The sequence below is a fragment of the Hylobates moloch genome, unplaced genomic scaffold (assembly GCF_009828535.3).
Source record: "Hylobates moloch isolate HMO894 unplaced genomic scaffold, HMol_V3 SCAFFOLD_18, whole genome shotgun sequence".
Classification (NCBI taxonomy): domain Eukaryota; kingdom Metazoa; phylum Chordata; class Mammalia; order Primates; family Hylobatidae; genus Hylobates; species Hylobates moloch.
The window spans coordinates 66,995,049-67,018,998 of NW_026652293.1; the positions used below are offsets into that span (position 1 = coordinate 66,995,049).

Below are 23,950 nucleotides of genomic sequence, written 5' to 3' on the forward strand. Positions count from 1 at the left end.
AACATCTTCTAGCCAGGCATGGTGGCTCACACCTGTAATCCCACCATGGAGGCCAAGGCGGGAGGATCACTTGAGGTCAGGAGTTCGAGACCAGCCTGGCCAACATGGTGAAACCCTGGGTCTAGTGGAGCACACCTGTAATCCCAGCTACTTGGGAAGCCGAGGCCTGAGAATTGCTTGAGCCCATGAGGCAGAGGTTGTAGTGAGCCGAGATTGTGCCACTACACTCCAGCCTGGGCTACAGAGTGAGACTCTGTCTCAAAAGAAAAAAAACACAAGGTAACATCTTCCAGTAGTCTGGGGCTCAGAGAATATACTATGGACACGAGAAGCTTCTTACCCCAACAAGAGTAGAGATTTCTCAGGAAAGCAATATTGGGTTAGGTCTAAACTTTTGGCAGTTTGTTCCACTCCAATGATGGTATAACCTTCTGTTTTCTTCTGCTGCAGATAATCAATTAGCTGAGGTGGTTTTACCTGAATATTAGTTTAAAAAGAACAGAATATTCATTCAGTTATAGCCCTGCTTGGAGTAAATTAGAGTTAAAAAAACATATTAACCTAAACTTAACTCTTTTTAAAAGAAAAAGAACAGAATTATACGTTATAAAAAAGAACTCTCCCAATATGACATAAATTTCTTTTTTTTTTTTGAGGTGGAGTCTTGCTGTGTCGCCCAGGCTGGAGTGCAGTGGCGCAATCTTGGCTCACTGCAAGCTCTGCCTCCCGGGTTCACGCCATTCTCCTGCCTCAGCCTCCCGAGTAGCTGGGACTACAGGTGCCCACCACCACGCCTGGCCAATTTTTTTTTTTTTTTTTGGTATTTTTTAGTAGAGATGGGGTTTCACCGTGTTAGCCAGGATGGTCTGCATCTCCTTAGCTCATGATCCGCCCGCCTCGGCCTCCCAAAGTGCTGGGATTACAGGCGTGAGCCACCGCGCCCAGCCAACATGATATAAATTTCTAAGAATTATTCCTAAAATCAAGAGTGGGCTGTAACAGGATATGTTTTACTGAACAGAATTCTACATTATTGATGATTTCTAAAAATGTGACCTATAAAAAAAAGTAAAAAAACAGAAGCGAGCTGTATGTTACTTTTAAACACTGTTCTTAAACGATCGATTAAAGACTGCACTATTATAAATTACGCAAAAGGACTAATACACAAAGATAGAGCACTACAAAATTTTTACAAATACAAACTTTTTTTTAAAACTTTTATTTTAGGTTCATGGGTACATGTGCAGGCTTGCTTTAAGAACTTTAATAATAAATTACTTTCCACCCACCTCCACGAGAGGAAGCCACTGTTCTGCGGAGACACTGAGGTGCTGAAACTGTTTGTCGCTGATACACTGAAGGCTGCCAACAACGAGCACTGAAGCCCCAAATACCTCACAGGTCCTGCACAGTCCTGCACACAACACCTGAAATCATTAAGATTGTTCCCAACACAATGCTAAGCTCATCATGTCGCATACGTTCCTTTGAAGCTCCCGTGCCAGTGGATTAATTAAAAAATGTTTAAGACCAAAAGCTTTCAGGCAAAGCTCCTGGAAAACTCCAACTTTACCTCCTAAATTGGTCGGTTTGTCAATGAGCGAGGCCACGACGATGAGTCTACTAATTGACTTTCCAAGTCTGGCAGCACGATCCTGAAACAGGAGCTCCAGGTCTAAGTCGGGAACACGACTGTTCCACGGGATAATCTTCTTCTGAACGTCGGTCCACTCCGCTTGGTTATCTGCTTCAACCAAATTAGTACCTGGGAAGGAAAAAGAAAACAATCCCACATATAAATAAATCTGAATCTCTATATATTTATTTATACATGTATATGTATTTTTAAGGATGTGAAATAATTTAGAATGAGGTAATTTAGAATGAGATTTAACAAAGCATTCACTAAAAAACTTTAGTTGGATTCAGACACAATTCCCATTTGTAGTAGTAATTTTAAGTTTTCAAAATCAGCTTTACTAACCAATATATTATGATACTTCATAGAAACATGAGATATACATTTTTTCACATTTTAGCATATCTGAAATTGAGACATATCTTAGAATCCAGAGTATCATAGTTCGGTAACATTTTTTTCCTTGGAAGTACATAAAATAATGATGTATCTTTTTTTTTTTTTTTTTTTTTTTTGAGACGGAGTCTCCCTCTGTCGCCCAGGCTGGAGTGCAGTGGCGCAATCTCGGCTCACTGCAAGCTCCGCCTCCCGGGTTCACGCCATTCTCCTGCCTCAGCCTCTCCGAGTAGCTGGGACTACAGGCGCCCGCCACCACGCCCGGCTAATTTTTTTTTTGTATTTTTAGTAGAGATGGGGTTTCACCGTGGTCTCGATCTCCTGACCTTGTGATCTGCCCGCCTCGGCCTCCCAAAGTGCTGGGATTACAAGCGTGAGCCACCGCGCCCGGCCAATAATGATGTATCTTACAAACAACAGTATATTAGATTGGGATTGTCTATGGAAAGACTGTATTTCTGAAAACAATATAATATCTGAAATAATTTTACAAGTGCTTGCAGTAACTTTTCTAAAATGAAGGATTTTGTATAAAGCAGTTATCTCTTGACAAAAGTGATGAGGACACAGAACGTTACTAGCCTATCTGACTGCAGTGTTTTCATCTCTGTAGTACAGGACTGAGACTCTACCTCTCAGGCTCTTCCTCAACTCTGTCCTACTCCAAACTGCCTCGTGAGCAATCAAGGAGCACTTAGTTCACTTAGGATAGGACAGACATGCAAATAACTATAACACAGGATAACAGTAAAGGTAACGCTCGCACAGAAAGGGGTTACTAATGTCTAGGGGAGGAAGAAGCAAAGGGTAAGACCCCGGAAGGCTCACAGGAAGGAAGGTAAAAGTTTGCAAAGCAGACAGTAGATACAGCACGTGCACATGCATGGGATGTAGGAGCAACATGGTTCAGGCAGCAGCAAGTACCTTGGTTTAGTGCACAGCCTGCAATGGAGTGGAGGGACATGGCTCAAACCGAAGGGCTTTGCATACCATGATAAAGAATTTATTCTATTGGCCAGGCATGGTGGCTCACGCCTGTAATCCCAGCAGCACCTTGGGAGGCCAAGGTGGGAGGATCACCTGAGGTCAGGAGTTTGACACCAGCCTGGCCAACATGGCGAAACCTCGACTCTACTAAAAATACAAACATTGGCCAGGCGTGGTGGTGGACGCCTATAATCCCAGCACTTTGGGAGGCCAGGAGTTTGAGGCCAGCCTGGCCAACATGGTGAAACCCCATCTCTACTAAAAATACAAACATTAGCCAGACGTGGTAGTGGACGCCTATAATCCTAGCACTTTGGGAGGACAAGGTGGGAGGATCACCTGAGGTCAGGAGCTTGAGGCCAGCCTGGACAACACAGCAAAACCCCATCTCTACTAAAAATACAAACATTAGCCAGGCATGGTGGTGGACGCCTGTAAGCCCAGCTACTAGGGAGGCTGAGGCACGAGAATCGCTTGAACCCGTGAGGCAGAGGTTGCAGTGAGCTGCGATTGTGCCACTGCACTCCAGCCTGCAGACTGAGAGACAGAGCGAGACTCTGTCTCAAAGAAAAAAAAAAAATTCTTCCACAGATAAAAGCCATTAAAAAATTTTAAGAAGGAGAGTAACCGTACTGCTGTGTGTCTTAGAAAAATCTCTTTTAATAGCTATGTGGAGGCTAGAAAACCATTAAGGGGCTTTTACACTAGTCCAGGTAAAGACAATGCCAGCCTCAATGAAGACAAGGCAAGAGGGGCTAAAGAAGAGGAGGAGGAGGCAGCTTTGGGAAGTGAAATCGCCAAGACTGGGTAACGGATGTGGCAAGAGCAAAAATAGGACCAGAACGACTTCCATGATGATTGGGCGATACCATTAATAGGGCATACAGAGCAGGCACTTTTGGGCAGAAAGGCAAACTGAATTTGGATATGGTGATATTTCAGGAGCTTAAGGAATATCCAGGTGCTAATGTCCAGTCTGTTCAGGACAGAGGCTGGGCAGCAGATAAGGATTTGAAAGTTACAGTTACACAGGCGGTGGTTTCAAGTTGGGGACATTAATAAATGTGTTCTGGGAGAGCATGAAGAGTGAGAAGACTGGGCCAGTGAAAACCTTCAGTGGCAGGAGGAGAGGCTGGTCAGAGGATACAAAGTTAGTCAGGAATAAGCTCTTGTGTTCTAGTACACAGTAAGATGACTATAGGTGACAATAATGTATGTATACTTCCAAATAGCTAGAAGAGAGGATTTTCCATGTTCTCATCACAAATGTGAGAGGTGACAGATATGCTAATTATCCTGATTTGACCATTACACAATGTATATATGCATGAAAACATCACACTGTACCCCATAAATATGTACAATTATTATTTGTCAGTTAAAAATGAAGTAAAACTTTTATAAAAAAGAAAAAAAAATAGGGGTATACTAACATTTAAGCCTCAGCATGGAAAGCCTATCACAACATGCCCCTCTTTACTAAAACCAGGCAGAACAGACAGACCTCATTAGCCATTCTGCCATTCCAGTAACGCTGTATTTCCCCTGCTCAGCTTTACGCAGAACTCGGCAGCTGTCTACAGCGCCATCTCTCTTCCCTCTCCTCCCAGGCTCTACCCAACCGCACTGGGAAGTGCCTCCTGTCACTGTCCTTTGCTCTAGAATCTTCACAGTTGCTCTTTCTTTTCCAGTAAAGCTCTCGCCAGGACAGACCTTGCCTTGCCCGTACTTCCTTGAGGTCTCCGCTCAATGTCAACTCCTTAGAAAGGTCTTTCTCACCCTCTGTCCGTCTCTTCACCCTGCTTTGTTTTTTCACGGTACTTCTACTACCAGACACTGTGTTAGGTACGTGTTCCCTGTTGTCTCCTCTGTAAGAACGTGGGCTCTATGAGGCAGTTACTGGGTCTCATGTCTAACACACAGGAGACAATCAATCAATCTTTGTTGAATGAATAAATTTAGGACAATATGTCTTAAAACACCTTAGTGAACCATCCAGAGGCCTGACAAAAAATTGCATTTTCCCAGAACTCTCCTCAGAGATACTGAATTAAACTAAGGGTGGTTCCAGACCCATAATTGGCCTTTAAAAAAAAATAAAAACTAAGGGTGGGACATGGAATCTGAATTTTCAACAAGTCACATGTGAGTCCTGAAGACATGAAAAGTTTGGAGAAGCACCGATGTCAGGGCATGTGGGGGACTCAGAGCGAGAAGGGTCAGAGTGAGGAGGAAAGGCAGGACGGCCGGAGACTGGCAAACACGTGGCACAGAATGGGCAGGTGCAATCTGAGGGCAGCGTCCATCTGTCCACTCGGACTGTGTAAAGGAAACTGAAAGAAAATTTCTAATTTCGTGAAAGAAGTTTCGAAGGTGGTAATCGGTTGGGGAGAGTCAGAACGAGGCTAAAATGTGAGTGACAGACAGGAAGATAGCCTACAGTCATTAAGATGGTTAGCTGTCATTTTTAAATTGAGTTAGGGAACCTGATTCTTGGGTTTTAAGGACAGCTTGACTGTGAAGGGGAAGAGGAGGAGGGGGAGGAGGGGGAAGGGGGAGGGGATGGGAAAGTGGAGAGGGAGGGAAGGGAGAAGGGAGGAGGGAAGGGAGAAGGAAGGAGGGAAGGGAGAAGGGAGTAGGGGAGGAAGAGGAGGGAGTAGGGGAGGAAGAGGAGGGGGAAGGGGAGAAAGGGGAGTGGGAGGAGAGAGAGGAGGGGGAGGGGAAGGAGGGGGAACAGGGGGAGGGGGAGGAGGGCGATGGGGAAAAGTGGGAGAGGGAATAGGAGGAGGGGGAAAGGGGGAGGGGGAAGAGGGGGGAAGAGGCAGGGGGGAGGGGGGAGGGGGATGGGACGGAGGGGGAAGGGGGGAGGGGGAAGGGGGAGGGGGAAGGGGTGGAGGGGGAAGGGGGAGGGAGGAAAAGGGGGAGGGAGAAGAGGTGGAGGGGGAGGAGGGGGAGGATGGGGGAGGAGGGAGGGGAGGGAGAGGGGGAGGAGAGGAATGTGGGTCCCAGAGGAAGCTGGTGGAAAGGAGTCATTGTACAGGGAAGGGTGAGACAGAGGAGAAGGGATAACATGAAGCAGCATCCAACCAACCAAGAGGGGACTAGAATCAAGAGCTCTGCTTTATTCCCACGAAGAACAAAAAAAGAGATTTCATCATTTGGTCCTTTTGGAAATGTTTATTTTTACAGAAATATACAGTAGAAAAGCAGTAAGTGTTAATGAACAATACTACTTAAAAGGGAGGCCACTGGCCATCAGCTTTACATAAAGCAGATCAGGCTTTCTTTGGCTGTTTTTTTTTTTTTTTTTAAATAGCTTTAAAGCTAACTTTCACTAAAAGTGTTAGTTAAAGTTATACCACACTTTTTCACTGTCTTTTCCCTAAGTGGAAAGGCAGAGTTCACCATGTCAATGAAAGTGATATTATTATTAACTACCTGTCCTTAGTAACTTAAATCAAAAAAATCTAACCAGATCAACAAGGGGAAAAAATAAAATGAAAATTATTTTTTACCTATGTCTTGCTGAGACCAGTCACCTGGTTTTAGTTTACTAAGTTGAGTTTGAGAAAGGTACCACTGAAATCCTGCATCTAAAGGAACATCAGTGAATCTGGTAAATTTATCAATGGTGATCCATTCATCTTCAATAAGGCCTGAAAGGCGTGGAAGGATGTAAAATATGGTCTGAAAAGAGAATTATAAAATCTAAATTTCTTCCCTTAAAAATAACAAAGAAATATATAACATATTTAAAATACAACTTAATTATTAATGATATATTTTCCAAACTATTACATCTGATCAAACTATATACTTTCATTTATATCTTATAGCAGCTGTCTATATATATTTCTCATCTTCTCTGAGAAATTAGGGGATTAATTTAGGGAATCCCTGAGAGGAGGCAGAACTTGTACTCTGGTACTTCTAACTGTGTGTAATAAACCAGTATGTGACTAATAAAAACAGTGTTTCAGAAGTAATCAGTTCTAATGATGGACAGTATTTGGATAAGTGCAATTTACTGACAATTAAATACCTCCAAAGGCAATCAAGTTCAAGCTCTTTTCATGACAAGTCTTTTACTCTCGTACCCATTAGATAAATTTAGAATCTGAATTCTGGTTTGACTAATATAATTAGTTTTGTGACGTTAGGCAAGTGATTCAGCCTTTCTTGGCTTCAACTTCCTCATTTGTAAGACGAGGATAAAATCAGATTACAACAGCATATTAAAGTGTTCGTGAAAACGGCACAGTCTGACACCACTGTAAACAGTCATCGCATAAGCAATCCTCCTTTGCTTTTCTTACTTACTAAAAGAACTGAACCACAAAAATGACCAACAGTGAAAAAAGTACATAGGAAGCACAGGTCCAAGTAACAGGCAACTTAAAAATGAAACAATACTCTTAGCAGCAATGCACATGTCTTCATGAAAGGTTTTAGAATGAATACGGTTTTCTTCATGCTATATCTGTGCAAACTTAAACTGGCACAATGATCACGACTACATGTTGACTAAGGGGGCACTAAGTACAGCTCCAAATACATGAAGAGATACAGTTCTTGTGAACAATTAAGCTCCATTATTTTATTTACACACATACTTTTAATTCATTTCATGACTGGAGAATAAATCATAAAACATATGAGAGTGACATGGTCAAAGGTAAGGATGAGGGAGGGCAGGAGGGAGGCAAAGGACTTACTCCTGTTGGAGGACTGAATAGAAAAAGGCTGACTTAACACTACAGAGTGACTAGAGGAGTCCTGCAGAAAGATGCCAGACAAAGCATTCTGGGCGCTAAAGAACACAGAGCAGAGCATATTAAAATCTTTGAAAAATCCTAAATGATATTTGCAGTGAAGCAGCAGAAAATACACATTAGTGTTCTAGGATGCCATCTCACAATATATAGATCTATACTTTTTTAAAGATCAGTTTATCAATAATCTTAGTAATCCACCAAAAAAATTGCTTATGCACAGTAGCTTAAGTTACCAATAACTTACAAGTTCTTCAGAGGAAAAGTCCTAGGTCAATGATTTAAATTCGAGGGTGGCACATTATAATTACAGTTGAAAAAGGGAAAAGGTAACATAATTTATGCAATGTCTAATGATTTACATATTGAATTAATTTACATGTTAATCATAATAAGCATGTTTATGGTTCTTAAAATTATATAAGCACATTTTGTTACAGTCAGTGAGGTGATGTACCATTTCCTATACAATTCTCATTACCCAGAACCTAAAAATTGCCATTAACAAAAGAGTGTATCTTTTTGTTCTTTCATTAACAATGGGCTTCAGTACAATGAAATCTCACCTGCACAAATGTTCTCACTCATTTCCTTTTAATGTCAGAACAGATTTCTGTTTAGAGTTAAATATTCCCTTCCATTGTTTACAAGCCAGACACTGCCTGAGAAATAGAAAGTGAAAATGACTAGCCAATTTTCACTGCTTAAGAGTGAAATGAAAGCAAGTCATCTGCATAAAGTGACAAAGTTAAACTTAGAACTTTAAAATGTTAAGGTGACGTTTGTAAGCAAGAAAAAAACTTTACCCTAATCACAACCCTTCAACAAAAGCAGAAAGGAAGCATCAGGATTAAAGATACAACAGAGAATTTACAAATGATATTCTCTACTCACCTCTAGACAATAATCCTCGAGTGGGTGAAATGTTGCAAAAAAGAAATGCTCTTGAATGCGTTGCCAATTCTTCTTGGCATTCCTAAGGATTAAAAATATGGTATGAGCCACAGACAAATGAAACAACTCTGGTGAGGGAAGAATCAATTCAGTATCTTAAAGGGGGGCTGCAGAGTTGAGAAGGAACAGAAAATTTTATGAACTTTATCCTAAGATTTATACACACCTCTCCAAGATCAATACGTACTTTAAAAACTGACACTTACTAGATTTCACATTTTGAAATAGAACCTTAAACCTATGTCTGGCAGAAAATCTTTTTTCCAGGAGAGAAAACCATTACATAAAAGTCACTTTTTCTACTCCAAAGACTCATACCATGCAGTCAAGCTGTACCTACTTTCACAAACCAAACAGATTTACTATGAGCAGGGTTTAAATTTTTAAAACATCTGTTGTCAAGTTTATATTTTAAAAGGCAAAGAAGGTAGAGATAAAAGTTATACAATATGGCAGGCAGGTTTCAGATAAAATTCATGATCATCAACCCATAAACTAAGCAGCAATTTCAAGACATTTTTCTGGCAAGATCATGCTCCTGCCCTGGCCAATCAATGTATCTTCTTCACTCCCTGGAGGTCCTGTGCCCTCCCCGACCCTCTCACTATCAGCAGACGGCCATGCCTCACACACCACAGGAGACAGGAGTGAGAGATCTTTCTTCTTCCTGCCACCTCCTTACCCACCTGTCCTCTTTTCTCCTTCACTGTCAAGAGTCTCTCTTCAAAGGGCAATACCCTGCCCAACAGATCCCATTCCCCTGGGTTTTGCGCTATCTCCCCCAACTTCCGCATCTCCTCTCTTCTCTATTCTAGCCTTTCCTTCAGCCTTTTCAAAAGGGCTTTTATATCTAGTCTTAAAAAACAAAACAAAACCTTATTAAAGTGTCCATCAGTAATGGACTCAAGCGATAACCTAAGGCAAATGGAATATTAGGTAGCTGTTAAAAGAAAAGCAAGTTTACTGGAGTTTCACCTTTGGTGGGAGAAGGGAGGAAGGAGACTGTCTTGTTTTCATTTGATGCCTTTCTGCACTGTTCAACTTCCTAACTATGAATATCACTTAAAAACAACTAATGTTACCAAAAATGAAACAGAAGCCCTCTTTTGACAGCACCTCCACCACTAGCTGTTGAACTTTCTAATATACTATTTTTTTGAGAGAATTTTCTAAATAAGTTGACTGTGTCTCACCCTCCTCATCACCCATTTTTTGAAAAGTTAAAGACATGAAATATTTTAAATATTCCAAATATTCAGGTAAAGAAAATTATAGACACCAATAAACCTACCACTCTGATGTAATATATGTTAATGTATCATCCTATCCACATTTGGATTTTTTTTTTTTTTTTTTTTTTTTGAGACAGGGTATCACTCGGTTGCCAGGCTGGAGTGCAGTGGTGCGATCTCTGCTCACGGCAGCCTCAACTTCTTGGGCTCAGGAGATTCTCTCACCTCAGCCTCCCAAGGTGCTGGGACTACAGGTGCATGCCACCATACCCCGCTAACTTTTTTTTTTATTATTATTTTTATAGAGAACGGGGTTTTGCCATGTTGCCCAGGCTGATCTTGAACTCCTGGGCTCAAGCAATCCACTCACCTCGGCCTCCCAAAGTGCTGGGATTACAGGCGAGAGCCACTGCACCTGGCCCCCTCTTGTACCTATTTTAATTTGGTTTCAATCCCCTAATTATGCTATCGAATGGCTCTTGATAAATCCAGTAAGTACCTTAGGCTCTTATTTACCTTACCTCAAAGCCTGTCCATTTCTCTGTCCCTCTACTAATCTTATACTAATCTAAATCACAATTTTCCTCCCACTCTCTCTTGCTCACCTCTGATCTGCTCTTCACACTTTAACGCAAAAGAAAACTAGATGATGTCATTCTCAAGTTTAACTTTTTGCTGGCTTCCCAATTCACTCAACATCAACCCAAGCCTGGCCCTGGCTCCCTCCATCTTGTGACTGCTCTGTTGCCTCCCTCAGCCAGACCAAGCTTGTTTTAGTTAAAGCTCTGGGCAAATCAAGTGGGGCTGGCCGTTCCCAAACACAGTGTCTTCTGCACAGAAATCTCTTTCCTTCAGTCTTCATTGACCTAGCTCCTATTCATGCTTTAGATTTTAATGTAAACATCATGTTACTTAGAAAGGCTTTCCCTAAACCACCCAGACTGAATAGTCTGTATTTCCTTATCACCACATTTACTTTTCTGTGATTTATTTTAAAACTTTTAAAAATCGCTCTGATTACTTGATATCTATTCCCATTTGACTGTGAGTCACATGAAGAAAGAGGCTCATCTACCTGGCTAACCCCCAGCACCTGGCCTTGTGCCTGTCACAAGCCGATCCCAAGGAGGTAGGCAAACACAGAATAGAGGTGGCTTAATGCCTAAGGTGCCTTATTTATTTATTTATTTATTTATTTATTTTTGAGAGAGAGTCTCGTTCTGTTGCCAAGACACCAGATCTCGGCTCACTGCAACCTCCACCTCCCGGGTTCAAGAGATTCTCCTGCCTCAGCCTTCCGAGTAGCTGAGGTTACAGGTGCCTGCCACCACGCCCAGCTAATTTTTGTATTTTTAGTAGAGACAGACAGGGTTTCACCACGTTGGCCAGGCTGGTCTCGAACTCCTGACCTCAGGCGATCCACCTGCCTTGTACTCCCAAAGTGCTGGGATTACAGGCATGAGCCACTGCACCCAGCCGGATGCCTTATTTTGATTGGCTATATCTCCTACCTGGTACTGAGATTTTTAAAGTTATTTTTTAAAAGTGCATTTTATTGCTTAATAAAAAATATGAGGAGCCAATTGCTTTTAGAAATCAAAACACAGCTACCAAGAAACTTGGAATAGGATCAACAACCAGGATCGAAATGTCTCAATACCAAATAATCACTCACCATCTAATCATAGAGAAAACTACAAGCTGACAAATGTCTATCTGCATGTTAAATTATGGCAATTCCCTCAAACTCCCTTCCATTAAGGAAGGAACGAAAAGTCTATGGGGTAACTATACCGTCTGTTCCCTGGTTACCTATCTCTAACCATCAAACACAAGTAACATGTAAGTTCATTAAATTACATAATAAAATATGATTAGGAGCAACTTTGGTAGCTTGAGTTTGGATTATTGCATGATAATGCAAATGCGATCCTGAGAAATATTAATGTTCAAATCTACACATGTCAACTCAGCCATGTATTCACCAAATAATAGGAAATACACCATATACCAAGGAGAAATAAGACATTTAAGGTCCCTTGAAAAGATCAAGATTTTTAGTTTTCAGATGACAGTTAGAATTTTAGGGGTCACTTGCAATGCTACAGTGAATGACTAATTTTGATGACCAGCCTTTGCTGGGCCAGGCACAGGGAGGTCATTCTCCATTACACAGAACTGTGCATGATGTACCAGGAATCTATTCCCACCTCTGCTCTCTGTCCCTCCTCTGGAACCCATCTCCCCACAGCTAACTCTCTTTTTCTCCTGCTATTCCCCTGTTTTATCTCATGATGTTCACTTTTCTCTTTTCTCCATTTTAGTATTTATTTGTATTTATCAAATATCTTTCTCCCAAGCCCCTAAAACCTCCCTTACCCACTTAATGCTCAAATGCCTCTTTTCAACAAATGCATCAAAAGTGGAGGGAGGTAGAAAGGTACATTGTGGCCAGGGAGGTACCCTCGCCCCAGCCCCATATGAAGCTACATAATGACTCAGTCTTATTTGTACCATGTACAAATAACTTAATGGTCACGGCCAAGACTTCTACATGTTATTCGTTTTCCAAATGCTATTTTATTTGCCTATTATGCTGCTTCCAACAGTTAACCATTTGTGTATATAAGTTAGTGGGTGCTTTTTCAGCTTTTAAGATGAAAAATCTTTTATGTTGCTTGATAATGCCTGTGTCTCTAAAATTAAAAAAAAAATCAAGAATTCCTGGATGGCAATAATCTATGATAACAATAAAAAAAGGCAAAACAGCACCACCTCAGAGATGAGGAAACAAGCGCAGAGACCTAGAGATGCTTATGACACTGCAGCCTGCTTCTGTGCCGTGACAGGTGCGGGGAAAGAGAGGCAGACATGGGAACCGCCGTGGGGGCTTCACAGACACTGGGTCCTGCACTGCTCCCTCACCCCGTCCACGTCACTTGCTTGATACTGAGTTCCATGTATGATTTTGTTTGCAGAACAGAAGAGTTCTCTTAGAAAAGAAAAAAGCCTTTAGCTATAACTAGTATAGCTGATAGATTAAGAGTGTGTCTTTAAAGTCAGGTCGTGCCATTCTACGCAGTTCTCAAACAACAGAGGATGACATTTAGCTATACTGAAGAGAAACATGTACAAGTATGTAAAAGATTATTTGTACAATAAAGGATTGAGGATAAAAGGACAATAAGAGGTCAAGGTGGAGCTGACAACGAACCGTAATTACACCCCAAAGGGAGCTGCTTACGCCTGGCCCAGTCCGAGCCCTCGATGCTCCAGGACGGCAGCACGAGGATGTGGAAGGAGAAGCTGACACGGCATGGGCACTGCCCCCTCCCTGTGGGCCCTGCTGGAGGAGAGTGAGGGCTCCTTACCCTGCCCCATGCATGCTTTCCACTTGATGGAGGCTGGATTCAATCACAGGAGTCAGGGCATCAAATTCTTCAACACTTAACACTTTACACACAGTCCAGAGTTTCTTAAGAGCAACTAAAGCATAAAGTCGAACACTAAAATTGTGATTGAAACACCACTGCAGCACAACAATAAGGGCTTGCTTCAGAATTAGTTTCTGAAAAGAAAGGCAAAAAATTCCTCAAAACACAGACATGGACCATTTTACTCTCACTTGTATGACACAAAAAAAAGTATACGAATGATACAACTGCTACTAGTAAAACTTCTTCCACTGGCTTTGCTACCAGGGCCTCTCATTCTTCCCTCCTGGACAAATTCGGTGCATTGGCATTTGCAATTTATTCAAGGAAAAACACATTCTCCCAGCTCTAGTTTTCATTAATGCTGCAGTACATTTCCCCCCGCCCCCAATACTCTAGTACTTGAGTTAACTTGAAAAAAGTATGTTTTATGCTAGCCATTATACAACCACAGTGTTTTTCAAATGGAGCCTCCGTCACTTATTATCTTAATTTGTGCTGAAAAAGTCAGAAATAGTCTTCAAGAGTCCTACTTCCGATGGCTTAAAAATGCTCCTAGAGCAAGATACCACACAAAGTGCTGTCCTCTTCTCGCTACTGATTTCTGAGCTACTCTGTCTTCCCTAACAGTGATCCTGGATCCACACAGTACTGAGTAGTGGCAGGAAAATTAAGAAGTGAGGGGGAAAATAATAAAACTGTTTAAATTTCCCTGTAGTCTTTTCCTGTGAACTTCAGTCTTCACAGCCCGGAGATTTCAAGCAATCCCTTGCTTTCTAAAATCACCTGGTTCAATAGACACTGAAGGTCAAAGGAAGTGACATATACTAATGAAGGAACCAGACGGACCCAAACTTTTAATGAAATATCAGAAGCTATTTTGATGCTCCTACCAAATGCACTTCTCCCCTAAGGCTCATGTGGAAATGCTGACCGGCTACACCTGGCAGCCCAGTTTCTACAGACCAATTAAAAACAACCATATTCACACAATAGTTTACCAAAGGCATCAGCATGGCTGATAACACACTTCAGTTACCCAAAGTTTCTCTGAGAAGGATAAAAACATATAAACAATCCTCTTTCTCTCATTCCTTTACTCAACACGTCATCAACATTTATCAAAGGTCAGTGACTGTACTGCCAACATTACAAGGTGTGATGTTATGATATACACTGGTTTTTGTCCACAATTCCTGTCTTATAACTCCCATAGCCCTTGTTACAGTCTTTTGTTATAACGATCCCATTTGGAAGGAAGTCACTTGTGCAGCCCACACTGAAGGAGTGAGAAATCACGCTCCCCCTCCCTCAGGGCAGAGCTTCTATAAAAATTACTTGTAATTTTTTTACAAGAGCTTTGTCTTGTCCATCCTTTTTTTTTTTTTTTTTTTTGAGACGGAGTCTCGCTCTGTCGCCCAGGCTGGAGTGCAGTCGCGCGATCTCGGCTCATTGCAATTTCTGCCTCCTGGGTTCAAGCGATTCTCCTGCCTCGCCTCTCTAGTAGCTGGGATTCTTGGCATGTGCCACCATGCCTGGCTAATTTTTGTATTTTTCGTAGAGATGGCGTTTCACCATGTTGGCCAGGCTGGTCTCGAACTCCTGACCTCAAGTGATCCGCCCACCTTGGCCTCCCAAAGTGCGGGATTACAGGCATGAGCCACCGTGCCTGGACTCATTTATTGATTCAATCATTTATTTATATCGGTGTGGGCTCGAGGATATTTATTTTATTCTTTGGGTTGGGATCCACTACTGCTTTATTTTGTTGCTCACACTGTTTCAGTTTCAGCCACTGGGAACGCCTTCCCTCTGCATGCCCATCTCACATCACTGTGTGTATGTATAAAGCTCTGCCTTGCTTTCTGACTCTACAAGATGCTCCAGGCTCATCTTGCATACTTTCTGCCCTAGTTTTAGAATCAGCTATTTCTCCAGCGGTCCCTGGTTTGTTTTATTGGAGAATGGTGTTAGCAACCAAGATCTTGAAGCTAAGTACACATTACTTGTACATGAAAAAAACCCACTATAATTCTCAAAAGGGAAAACAGTGCTTCCCAGCCCACACCCAAAAATGTTGGTACTGCCAGTGATCCCTCGGCTGGGGCTTTCAGGATGTAAATCATCTTTCACATATATCAGTGTAAAAAGCTCTGCTCGTGAATTCTCATGTCTGCTCATTTTATACAATGAACAAGCTGACAGGACAATACACAACTATGAGCATAATTAAGAAAGGTTTTTTTTCCTTTTATAGGAACACTTAGTGCTCTGATTTTGAAACCACCTTTGCAAAATTGTAACTGAGGTGGGGAAAGAGATCTGACCTAACCAACTCCATCTTGCTTCTAACCTCCCAGCTGTCCTTGTTCATTCCTAGGTGTAGGCTCAACTAACTTTGGGAGGAACTTAAGTTTAGTTTATAGTTTAAAACAAGATGATAACAGCCCTTTCCCAAGACAAACCCCCTTTTTGTCTGGGGACTAGATTTCTTTTGTAGGACTAACAAATCAGCCTCAAGATTAGAAATTTTGGTTTAGGAGTCATGTAGCTGGAAGCTACAAGATTCTGACCCTCCCTAAACTGCTCCTATGTCAGTGCTTGAGATATTTTGCAGACCTGCACTCGACGGATCAGCTGGCACCACCACCCAAATTGATTAACCGGCTCATCTGATCTCGTGGCCCCCACCCTGGAACTGACTTAGCACAAAAGGACACCTCAATTCCCTATGATTTCATCTCCGACCCAACCAATCAACACCCTTGACTCACCGGCCTTCCCCCTCCCACCAAATTATCCTTAAAAACTCTAATCCCCGAATGCTCAGGGAGATCGATTTGAGTAATAATAAGACTCCAGTCTCCTGCACAAGCAGCTCTGTGTACTCTTTCTCTATTGCAATTCCTGTCTTGATAAATCGGCTCTGTGTAAGTGGCAGAAAAGGTGAACCTATTGGGCGGTTACGACCTCTGTTGTGACAATTGTTTTGAATCTCTAATTGCTCAGTACAGATCCCATATGCAGGTTAAGTAAGACACTTTGAAGAAAACGGAAAGTCTTAAGTGATTGCTTCCAAGAAATCAAACCTACATTTATCTAGGTAACAATGGACTTTACGTATCACAAATGAAGAGACTGACAAAGTAAATCAATTTGGCCTTTTCTAAGGTATGTCAAGTCAGTTTTTTTTTTTTTTTTTTTCCTAAGGTGCTGCAATGGAAATTATTCCATTCTACTAATCAGCGTTCCTTTTTGGATGTTTCGAAAATAAAAAATAAATCTAAAGTATGTAATAAACGGCAAGTACAAAAAGGGCTTGATGGAAAAATAACATGTTATTTTTACCAGATCTAACATGAACATCTTCTAAGTTAAATTCATTTTCAGAATTTGTCTAAACTATTCTTAGGCTATTCATCTACCCTGCAACAGGACAATGTCTGCTCTGTTTTAGCTTTCTCAATAGATTGTAAGCAAATCTCTTTCCTGCACATATTTAAAACAGAAAGACAACATTTGATCTTATCTGATGCCAGAGCCTTCTTGATCTTAGGGAAGATGTGAACGAGTTTTCCTGGAACTGTAACACACTGCCATCTGGCTGATACACACTGGAAGACACCATCAATTTAAAAGTGTTATCATGATTTTAGAGGTTAAAACGCGGTGTGGAGAAAGGCCTGTCTTAGAATGGATGAAAGAGGTTAATAAAAAACATATCACTGTTTAAAAACTAGAACACTGAAAAATTCTAGGAAAGCTTATTTTCCCTTATATTTTTATGGCACTTTCAACACTTAATAACACTATTTCAATTAAGTTTTCTCCTAGAGTTTATAGTGTATCAGTACATTCTTTTCTGTGGATGCAATAATATAGAATCTTCTTCCAAATCTTACTGGCAGGTTCTCCTAAATTCTTCAACGGTTGCCACAGTGATTAACCAAAATTAGTTATGATTTCTGTTTATCTGTGTGAGAACTTACTGGGGAAATTTTTCTAAACCTGAGAAACATGAAGTAACTCTACTGCACACTCCATATGATGACAGTCATTTTATATCACCTTCAATTACCCAACAGCTTTTAATAGTCTGGCCCTAAGTTTCTTTGCACGAGCATTTGTTAAATAACTACCATTCAGTCAAAGAAGGTAAGGGAAGTCCTGTTTAAAGAATCCTAAGTAATCCTAATCCTAATAATTATAAATAATTATTAATTTTATACAAGTATCAACAAAAACTTACCCAGTAATTTGTCTATAAATTTGGTATGTACTCAAGCACACCTCAGTGTGTATGCATGTAAATGGGTAATTCCCATTTACTGGGTATTTGTGTCCAATACATGTGCACATTAGCAGGGCAGTGGAAAGGAAAGGGAGAAATTGCAAAAATCACAGGAATGCTCTACATATAAAAAATTGGTGCAAATACATAAAATTCTTTCTTTATAGTCAAGTTTAAATTCTTACAAACAACTTCAACTCACCTTTTCTGGAATATTTTGAGTAATAACGTCCAAATGTGATAAAACTGCTAAAAATGTACAAATGCTTGTTTTAAGATTTTCTTCACCCTGAAAAAATAATCAGATAAACAAATATTCATTCAAAGCTTACTGTGAGCCATGCACGTGTAAGCGCCGTGCTGGACTCTATGAGGGCCCAGGATGGGAGGCAGCCTCTTCCCTGGAACAGCCCGGGGTCTGGGTGGGAACGGGGCTGCAGCAGCAGGCACAGGACTGAAAGCAAAGGAAATAATTTCCTAGAGCCAAATGCCAGTGCACACAAAAATCAGCAGGTCACATAAAGTACTGAATAACTCAACTCTAAGTACAGCAGGGCACAGTGGCTCACGCCTATAATCCCAACACTTTGGGAGGCTGAGGCGGGTGGATCATTTGAGGCCAGGGGTTTGAGATCAGCTTGGCCAACATGGTGAAACTGTCTCTACCAAAAAATACAAAAATTCGCTGGGCGTGGTAGCGCACACATAGTCCTGGCTACTGGGGAGGCTGAGGTGGAAGAATTGCCTGAACCCAGGAGGCAGAGGTTGCAGTTAGCTGAGATCGTGCCACTGCACTCCAGCGTGGGCAACAGAGCAAGACCCTGTCTCAAAAAAAAAACCATAAAATAAAGTACAGTGTGCCCTCTGTATGCACAAGTTCTGCATCTATGAGTTCAACCAACCGTGGATGAAAAATATTTAAAGAAATAAAAAATTTTAAAAACACAACGCAATTAAAAATACAAATAAAATTTAAAACTGTATAACAGCGATTTACATAGCATGTACACTGTACTAGACATTATAAGTAATCTAAGATTATTAAAGTGTATGGGAGGATACACGTCAGTTACATGCAAATACTATGCCATTCTAAATAAAGGACTTGAGCATCCTCACATTTTGGCATCCATGAGGGGCCTGGAACCAATCCCCCATGGATACCAAGGGTTGATTACACGTGGCAGAGCCAAGGGCATGCTCACTTCAGGGCAGGCGAGGCCTTCAGGATGGGAAGGACTGGCCTGGAGAAGGAGCAGGAAGGTGAGAGAACAGATAAGTGAATAAGAACAAAGACAAAGAGGCAAACTTAAGGGAAAGGCAGCAAGAGGAGACAAAGCCAGTTTGGCAGAGAGTGATGGAGATAAGGCTCAAAAGTTGAATCATACTGTAGAGGCTTTAAAAAGCTATAGTGAAAAACCTGTAGAAGACTTACTCAGCTATCTTAGGGAAAATTTTTTAAAAAGACTTTCAACTGGAATCTGGAAACCTCTGATTCCAGTTGAAAAAGACTTCAACTGGAATCTGAAACTATTATTATTCCATAATCATAGTGGTTTGGAATAATACATTATTTTAGTGATAATAAACTGATAAATGCCAGACAGATTGGAAAGAAAAGAGCGTATTAGCAGGAAGACCAGTGTGGAAACCAATCCAAGAGGCAAATCAGATGATTGTTTAATTCCTTTATTTAATTAAGTTACTGAATGTCAGTTACTATAGAAACAAGTTCCTGTAACTTAAAAATCTACTGGAGAAGATAAAAATCAAATCAGATTAAAATTCTAACTGTAAGCAGTAGTATTTATGTGCTATGAAAACCTAAAATAAGGGGATCTAAATACTCGGGGAGGTAACTTCCTTTAAGAATGACAATATGGGCCCGAGTGCTGCGGCTCATGCTGTAATCCCAGCCCTGTGGGAGGCCGAGGAGGGTGGATCATAACGTCAGGCGTTCGAGACCAGCCTGGCCAATATGGTGAAACTATGTCTCTACTAAAAATATAAAAATTAGCTACGCATGGTGGTGGGCACCTGTAATCCCAGTTACTCGGGAGGCTGAGGCAGGAGAATCACTTGAACCTGGGAGACGGAGGTTGCGGTGAGCTGAGATCGCACCACCATACTCCAGCCTGGGCGACAGAGAGAGACGCCGTCTCAAAAAAAAAAAAAAAAAAAAAGACAATATGGGCCAGGTACAGTGGCTCATGATCAGCCCAGGCAACATAACAAGACCTCATCTCTATAAAAATTTTTTTAAAAAATTGGCCAGGTGTGGTGGCATGTGCTCGTAGTCCCAGCTACTCAGGGGGCTGAGGTGGGAGGATCATTTGAGCCCAGTTGTTCAAGGCTGCAGTGATCTATCATCACCTGGGTGACAGAGCAAGACTGTCTCAAAAATAAACAAGACACGTGAACTGAGATGTGAAGGGAGAGAGAGTTATCTAGATAAAGAGAAGAAAGAAGACCATTTTGTGTAAAGGGCACAACATGTGCAATAGCCTGAAACCAAAAGGTCTGGTGATGAGCAGGAAAGACTAAAAAGGTCAGTGTGGTACTCAGTTATCTCGGGTGACCCCCAGTCAACCAACCCTCCCTACGCATGCCCAATGTAGGCCCCCTCCACCCCAGCAGGGATGGTCATGTGATTTGCTGTGGCCGGTGAACATTAGCAAGCCTGATGCATCCAGAGGTTGGATGAGCACTTGCATATCAGGACATGACCCGCCCATGCCCTCCCGACCCTCTGATCCACCGGAATGCACATTCTTGGAGAACTGAATATAAACAGGCCCAGCTACCCTGCTGGAGACATGGAGTGGGGGCGATGCCCAGCCACCAGAGCTGCTCCTGCCATTGCAGCTAAGGTGACAAATATGTGAGCGAAGGAGCCATTTGGAAGTCCCAGCCCCAGCAGATACCGCAAGGAGCAAAACTGCCCAGCCATGCCCAGACAACACACACATCACGAAAAAAAAGCAGTGGCTCACACCTGTAATCCCAGCACTTTGGGAGGCCGAGGCGACATGGTGAAACTCCATCTGTACTAAAAATACAAAAATTATTTAGCCGCGTATGGTGGCGGGCACCTGTAACCCCAGCTACTCGGGTGGCTGAAGCAGGAGAATCGCTTGAACCCGGGAGGCAGAGGTTGCAGTGAGCCAAGATTGTGCCACTGCACTCCAGCTTGGGTGACAAGAGCGAAACTCCGTTTCAAAAACAAAACAAAACAAAACAAAACAAAAAACACTGTTTAAACCGCTAAGCTTTGGAGAGTTCTAGCAACGGAAAACAGACAATCAGTGTGCCTAGTGTAGTAAATTGAGAATGGACCACACAGACAGACTAGAAAGGGAAGAGGACTAAGATCACGCAAGCCTTATGGGACACTCCGAGGAGCGTAGTCTTCATCCTGAGACAACGAACTGTTGAAATTCCCACTATGGAAACCCTGCCCGGGCTTCAGGGTGGAGAGCAGATGGAAACAGAGCCAAGAGTGGATGTAGGCAGCCCAGTGAGGGAACCACTGCAAGGGATGACAGTAGCGTGGGCTGAGATACAATGGCAGAGACAGACGAGAGAGAACTCAGAAATATTCAGGTAGAAAGATCAGGACCTGATCACGAATCAGATACAGAGCATGGAAAGTGTCAAGGTTTCTGGTTTGTGCAACTGTATAGATAGTGGTGGTATTCCCTAGAGTAGGAAGAAGATCAAGTTTGAGGGAAAAAATAAGGCATTCAGTGTTAGACATCTACGTTTTAGATTATTTAGTCTAAGGGAAAATCATCTACAAGGAAAACATCTACAGCAAGGGTCAGAAAACTTGTTCTGTAAAAGGCCAAGCAATACATAAAAACATGGCTTTGCGGGCCACACAGGCTCTGTTGCAACTGTTCAACTCTGCCATGTCAGCACAAACACAGCCACAGACAATATGAAAATGCATGGACATGGCTGTGTTCCAATATAACTCTGCCAGGCCAAATTTGGCTGTAGCCTGCCAACCCCTGATCTAGAGTCAGGAGAAGATGTGTGTCATACAAACACTAATGAGTAAGTCATTCACATTAGGTAATACGTGAATCCACAACACAGATAAGACTGACTATAAAAATAAGAAAATAACAATAATAAAAAAAAGCCTAGCCCTAGAGAAGCACCACCGTTTAAGAGGTGGGCAGGGAAGGAAAAGCCTGGAAAGGACACAGAAAAGAGGGCAGGAGGAACCAGAAAAAGTGTGTGTCACTAGAAGCAAGAATAAGAAAATGGTCAGCAGCATTCATATGGCTGACAGAAGAAGACGAAGGCTGACCACTGACTCGTCAGTCAGTCACTCTTGACTCCTGCAACAGTGTCTTCTGAGAAGTGACTGAACTGGAAGCTGGTCTACTATGGATTCAAGAGCGGGTTGGGAAGGATGTGAAAAAATAAGGCTGGGCGCGGTGGCTCATGCCTGTAATCCCAGCACTTTGGGAGGCTGAAGCAGGTAGATCACCTGAGGTCAGGAGTTCAAGACCAGCCTGGCCAACATGGTAAAACCCCATCTCTACTAAAAATACAAAAATTAGCCGGGCGTGGTGGTGCACACCTGTAGTCCCAGCTACTCGGGAGGCTGAGCCAGGAGAATTGCTTGAAGCTGGGAGGCGGAGGTTGCAGTGAGCCGAGGTCACACCACTGCACTCCAGCCTGGGCGACACAGCAAGACTCCGTCTCAAAAAAATAAATAAAATGAGTAAATTAAAAAAAAAACTAAACCTCTGGAACCCAGGCACCTCTTTCAGGAAGTCTGACGATGAAATAGTAGAGAGCCAGGGTGATTACAGGAGAGGGACGAGAAAGCATCCGGTGTAAATATCCACAGAAAATGGATGCAACTCGAGCCTGTTGAAAAGCCAATGGGACCATTTGGCTAAGGAGAGACTGAGGATAGAAGACAGGCTGATAGCAACAAATGCCTGAGAAGACAGGAGGGAAGAGGGCCAAAGACCCAGTGGAAGAATTACTCTGGCACCAGAGAAGATTCTACTCTTTTACGGTAAAAAAAAGAAATCTCAGATGGATACTGACATAGGCAGATTTGTCTGATTGCTCTAGAGAAGATATAGGTATTCCTACGTGGCAACCGTTATTTTCTCTAAAAAATAAAGGGTAAGGCAATTTGCTTTGAATAAAGGAGGAAACGGGTGGACAACTGCCCCTTTCTTTGATATCTATCCTGAATCCCCTTCCAAGTTTAGGGAATTCTTCCATCTTATGAGTGTTGGGGGACACTGAAAAATGCCAGGTATTCATCTTCCCAGCCTCCTTGCCACTAACAAGAAGGCAACTGACCTGGTTCCAAAGACCCCAATTCTGATTTCTAAATTGAGAACTTACAACTTAGAGGAGCAGAGCTCACAGAAAACCCTCCTCCACTGCAGGCAGCAGAGACAGCAGGTATACAGCTGGCTAGGGCAAAACCTGCTGAAGGCACCGTGTGTCCAGTGGGGGAATGTCCCCAGTGAACCAGCTCTCTCTGGCCTGCCTGTGGCTGCATTTCTGGAAGCCACTGAGCCTCCCCTATTCCTGCCAATTTTCCAGGCCTGATTCTGTAGCTTTCCTGGCATTGTGTAAGCTGCCTACTACTCCCCTCTTCCCCACTACCTTTTTTGAATCCCGTTTTGATTCCATCAGCAAAACCTTCCTTTGCCTACATCAAAAACTGACTAATGTCCACAGATAACATCAGATTCGAAGAGAATATACAAGGTCTAATGACAAGTGAGAGGCTGAGCTAAGCAAATAAAAGTAACAATTGGCACTACTGTGGACGGTAGCACCAGGAAGTTTTGGGGGTACACCAGAACCAACCCGCCCTTTGTGAGAATTTCTGGGGCAGTGCTAACCCATTTGAGAGTTGACATGAACAAACTGCATTAATAAAGCTATGGATCTAAAAAGCAATTCAAGGAAAAATAACAGAATCTGTTTCTTCACTATAGGAACATGAAGATGAGCAAGAGGAGCCCGGGAAGAGGTGAAAATTTTGAGACGGAGTCTCACTTTGATGCCATCTGTAGTGCAAGTGGCGCGATCTCGGCTCATTGCAACCTCCGCCTCCCTGGGTTCAAGTTATTCTCCTGCCTCAGCCTCCTGAGTACCTGGGACCACATGTTGGTCCGGCTGGTCTCAAACTCCTGACCTCAAGTAATTCTCCCGCCTCAGCCTCTAAAAGTGTTGGGATTACAGGCATGAGC

The 23,950-nt window shown here is 42.4% G+C and overlaps 1 protein-coding gene across 8 annotated transcripts in view; it reads right to left on the reverse strand.

The window, feature by feature from the left end:
- The window catches only part of TARBP1 (TAR (HIV-1) RNA binding protein 1), a 90,941-nt gene that overhangs the window by 507 nt on the left and 66,484 nt on the right, over positions 1-23,950 (reverse strand). For 4 of the 8 annotated variants that reach the window (XM_032137586.2, XM_058430921.1, XM_032137587.2 and 1 more), the window contains 7 exons: positions 17,911-17,997; positions 13,355-13,551; positions 8,692-8,773; positions 6,541-6,712; positions 1,577-1,768; positions 1,293-1,417; positions 341-477 (listed from right to left, as the gene is read on the reverse strand). In XM_032137586.2, coding sequence (XP_031993477.1) covers positions 341-477; positions 1,293-1,417; positions 1,577-1,768; positions 6,541-6,712; positions 8,692-8,773; positions 13,355-13,551; positions 17,911-17,997 — 992 coding nt within the window. Of the gene's footprint in view, positions 1-340; positions 478-1,292; positions 1,418-1,576; positions 1,769-6,540; positions 6,713-7,740; positions 7,836-8,363; positions 8,460-8,691; positions 8,774-13,354; positions 17,032-17,910; positions 17,998-23,950 lie in introns of those variants that run through there. The other 4 variants (XR_004245173.2, XR_009210900.1, XR_009210901.1 and 1 more) reach the window with 4 other exon arrangements.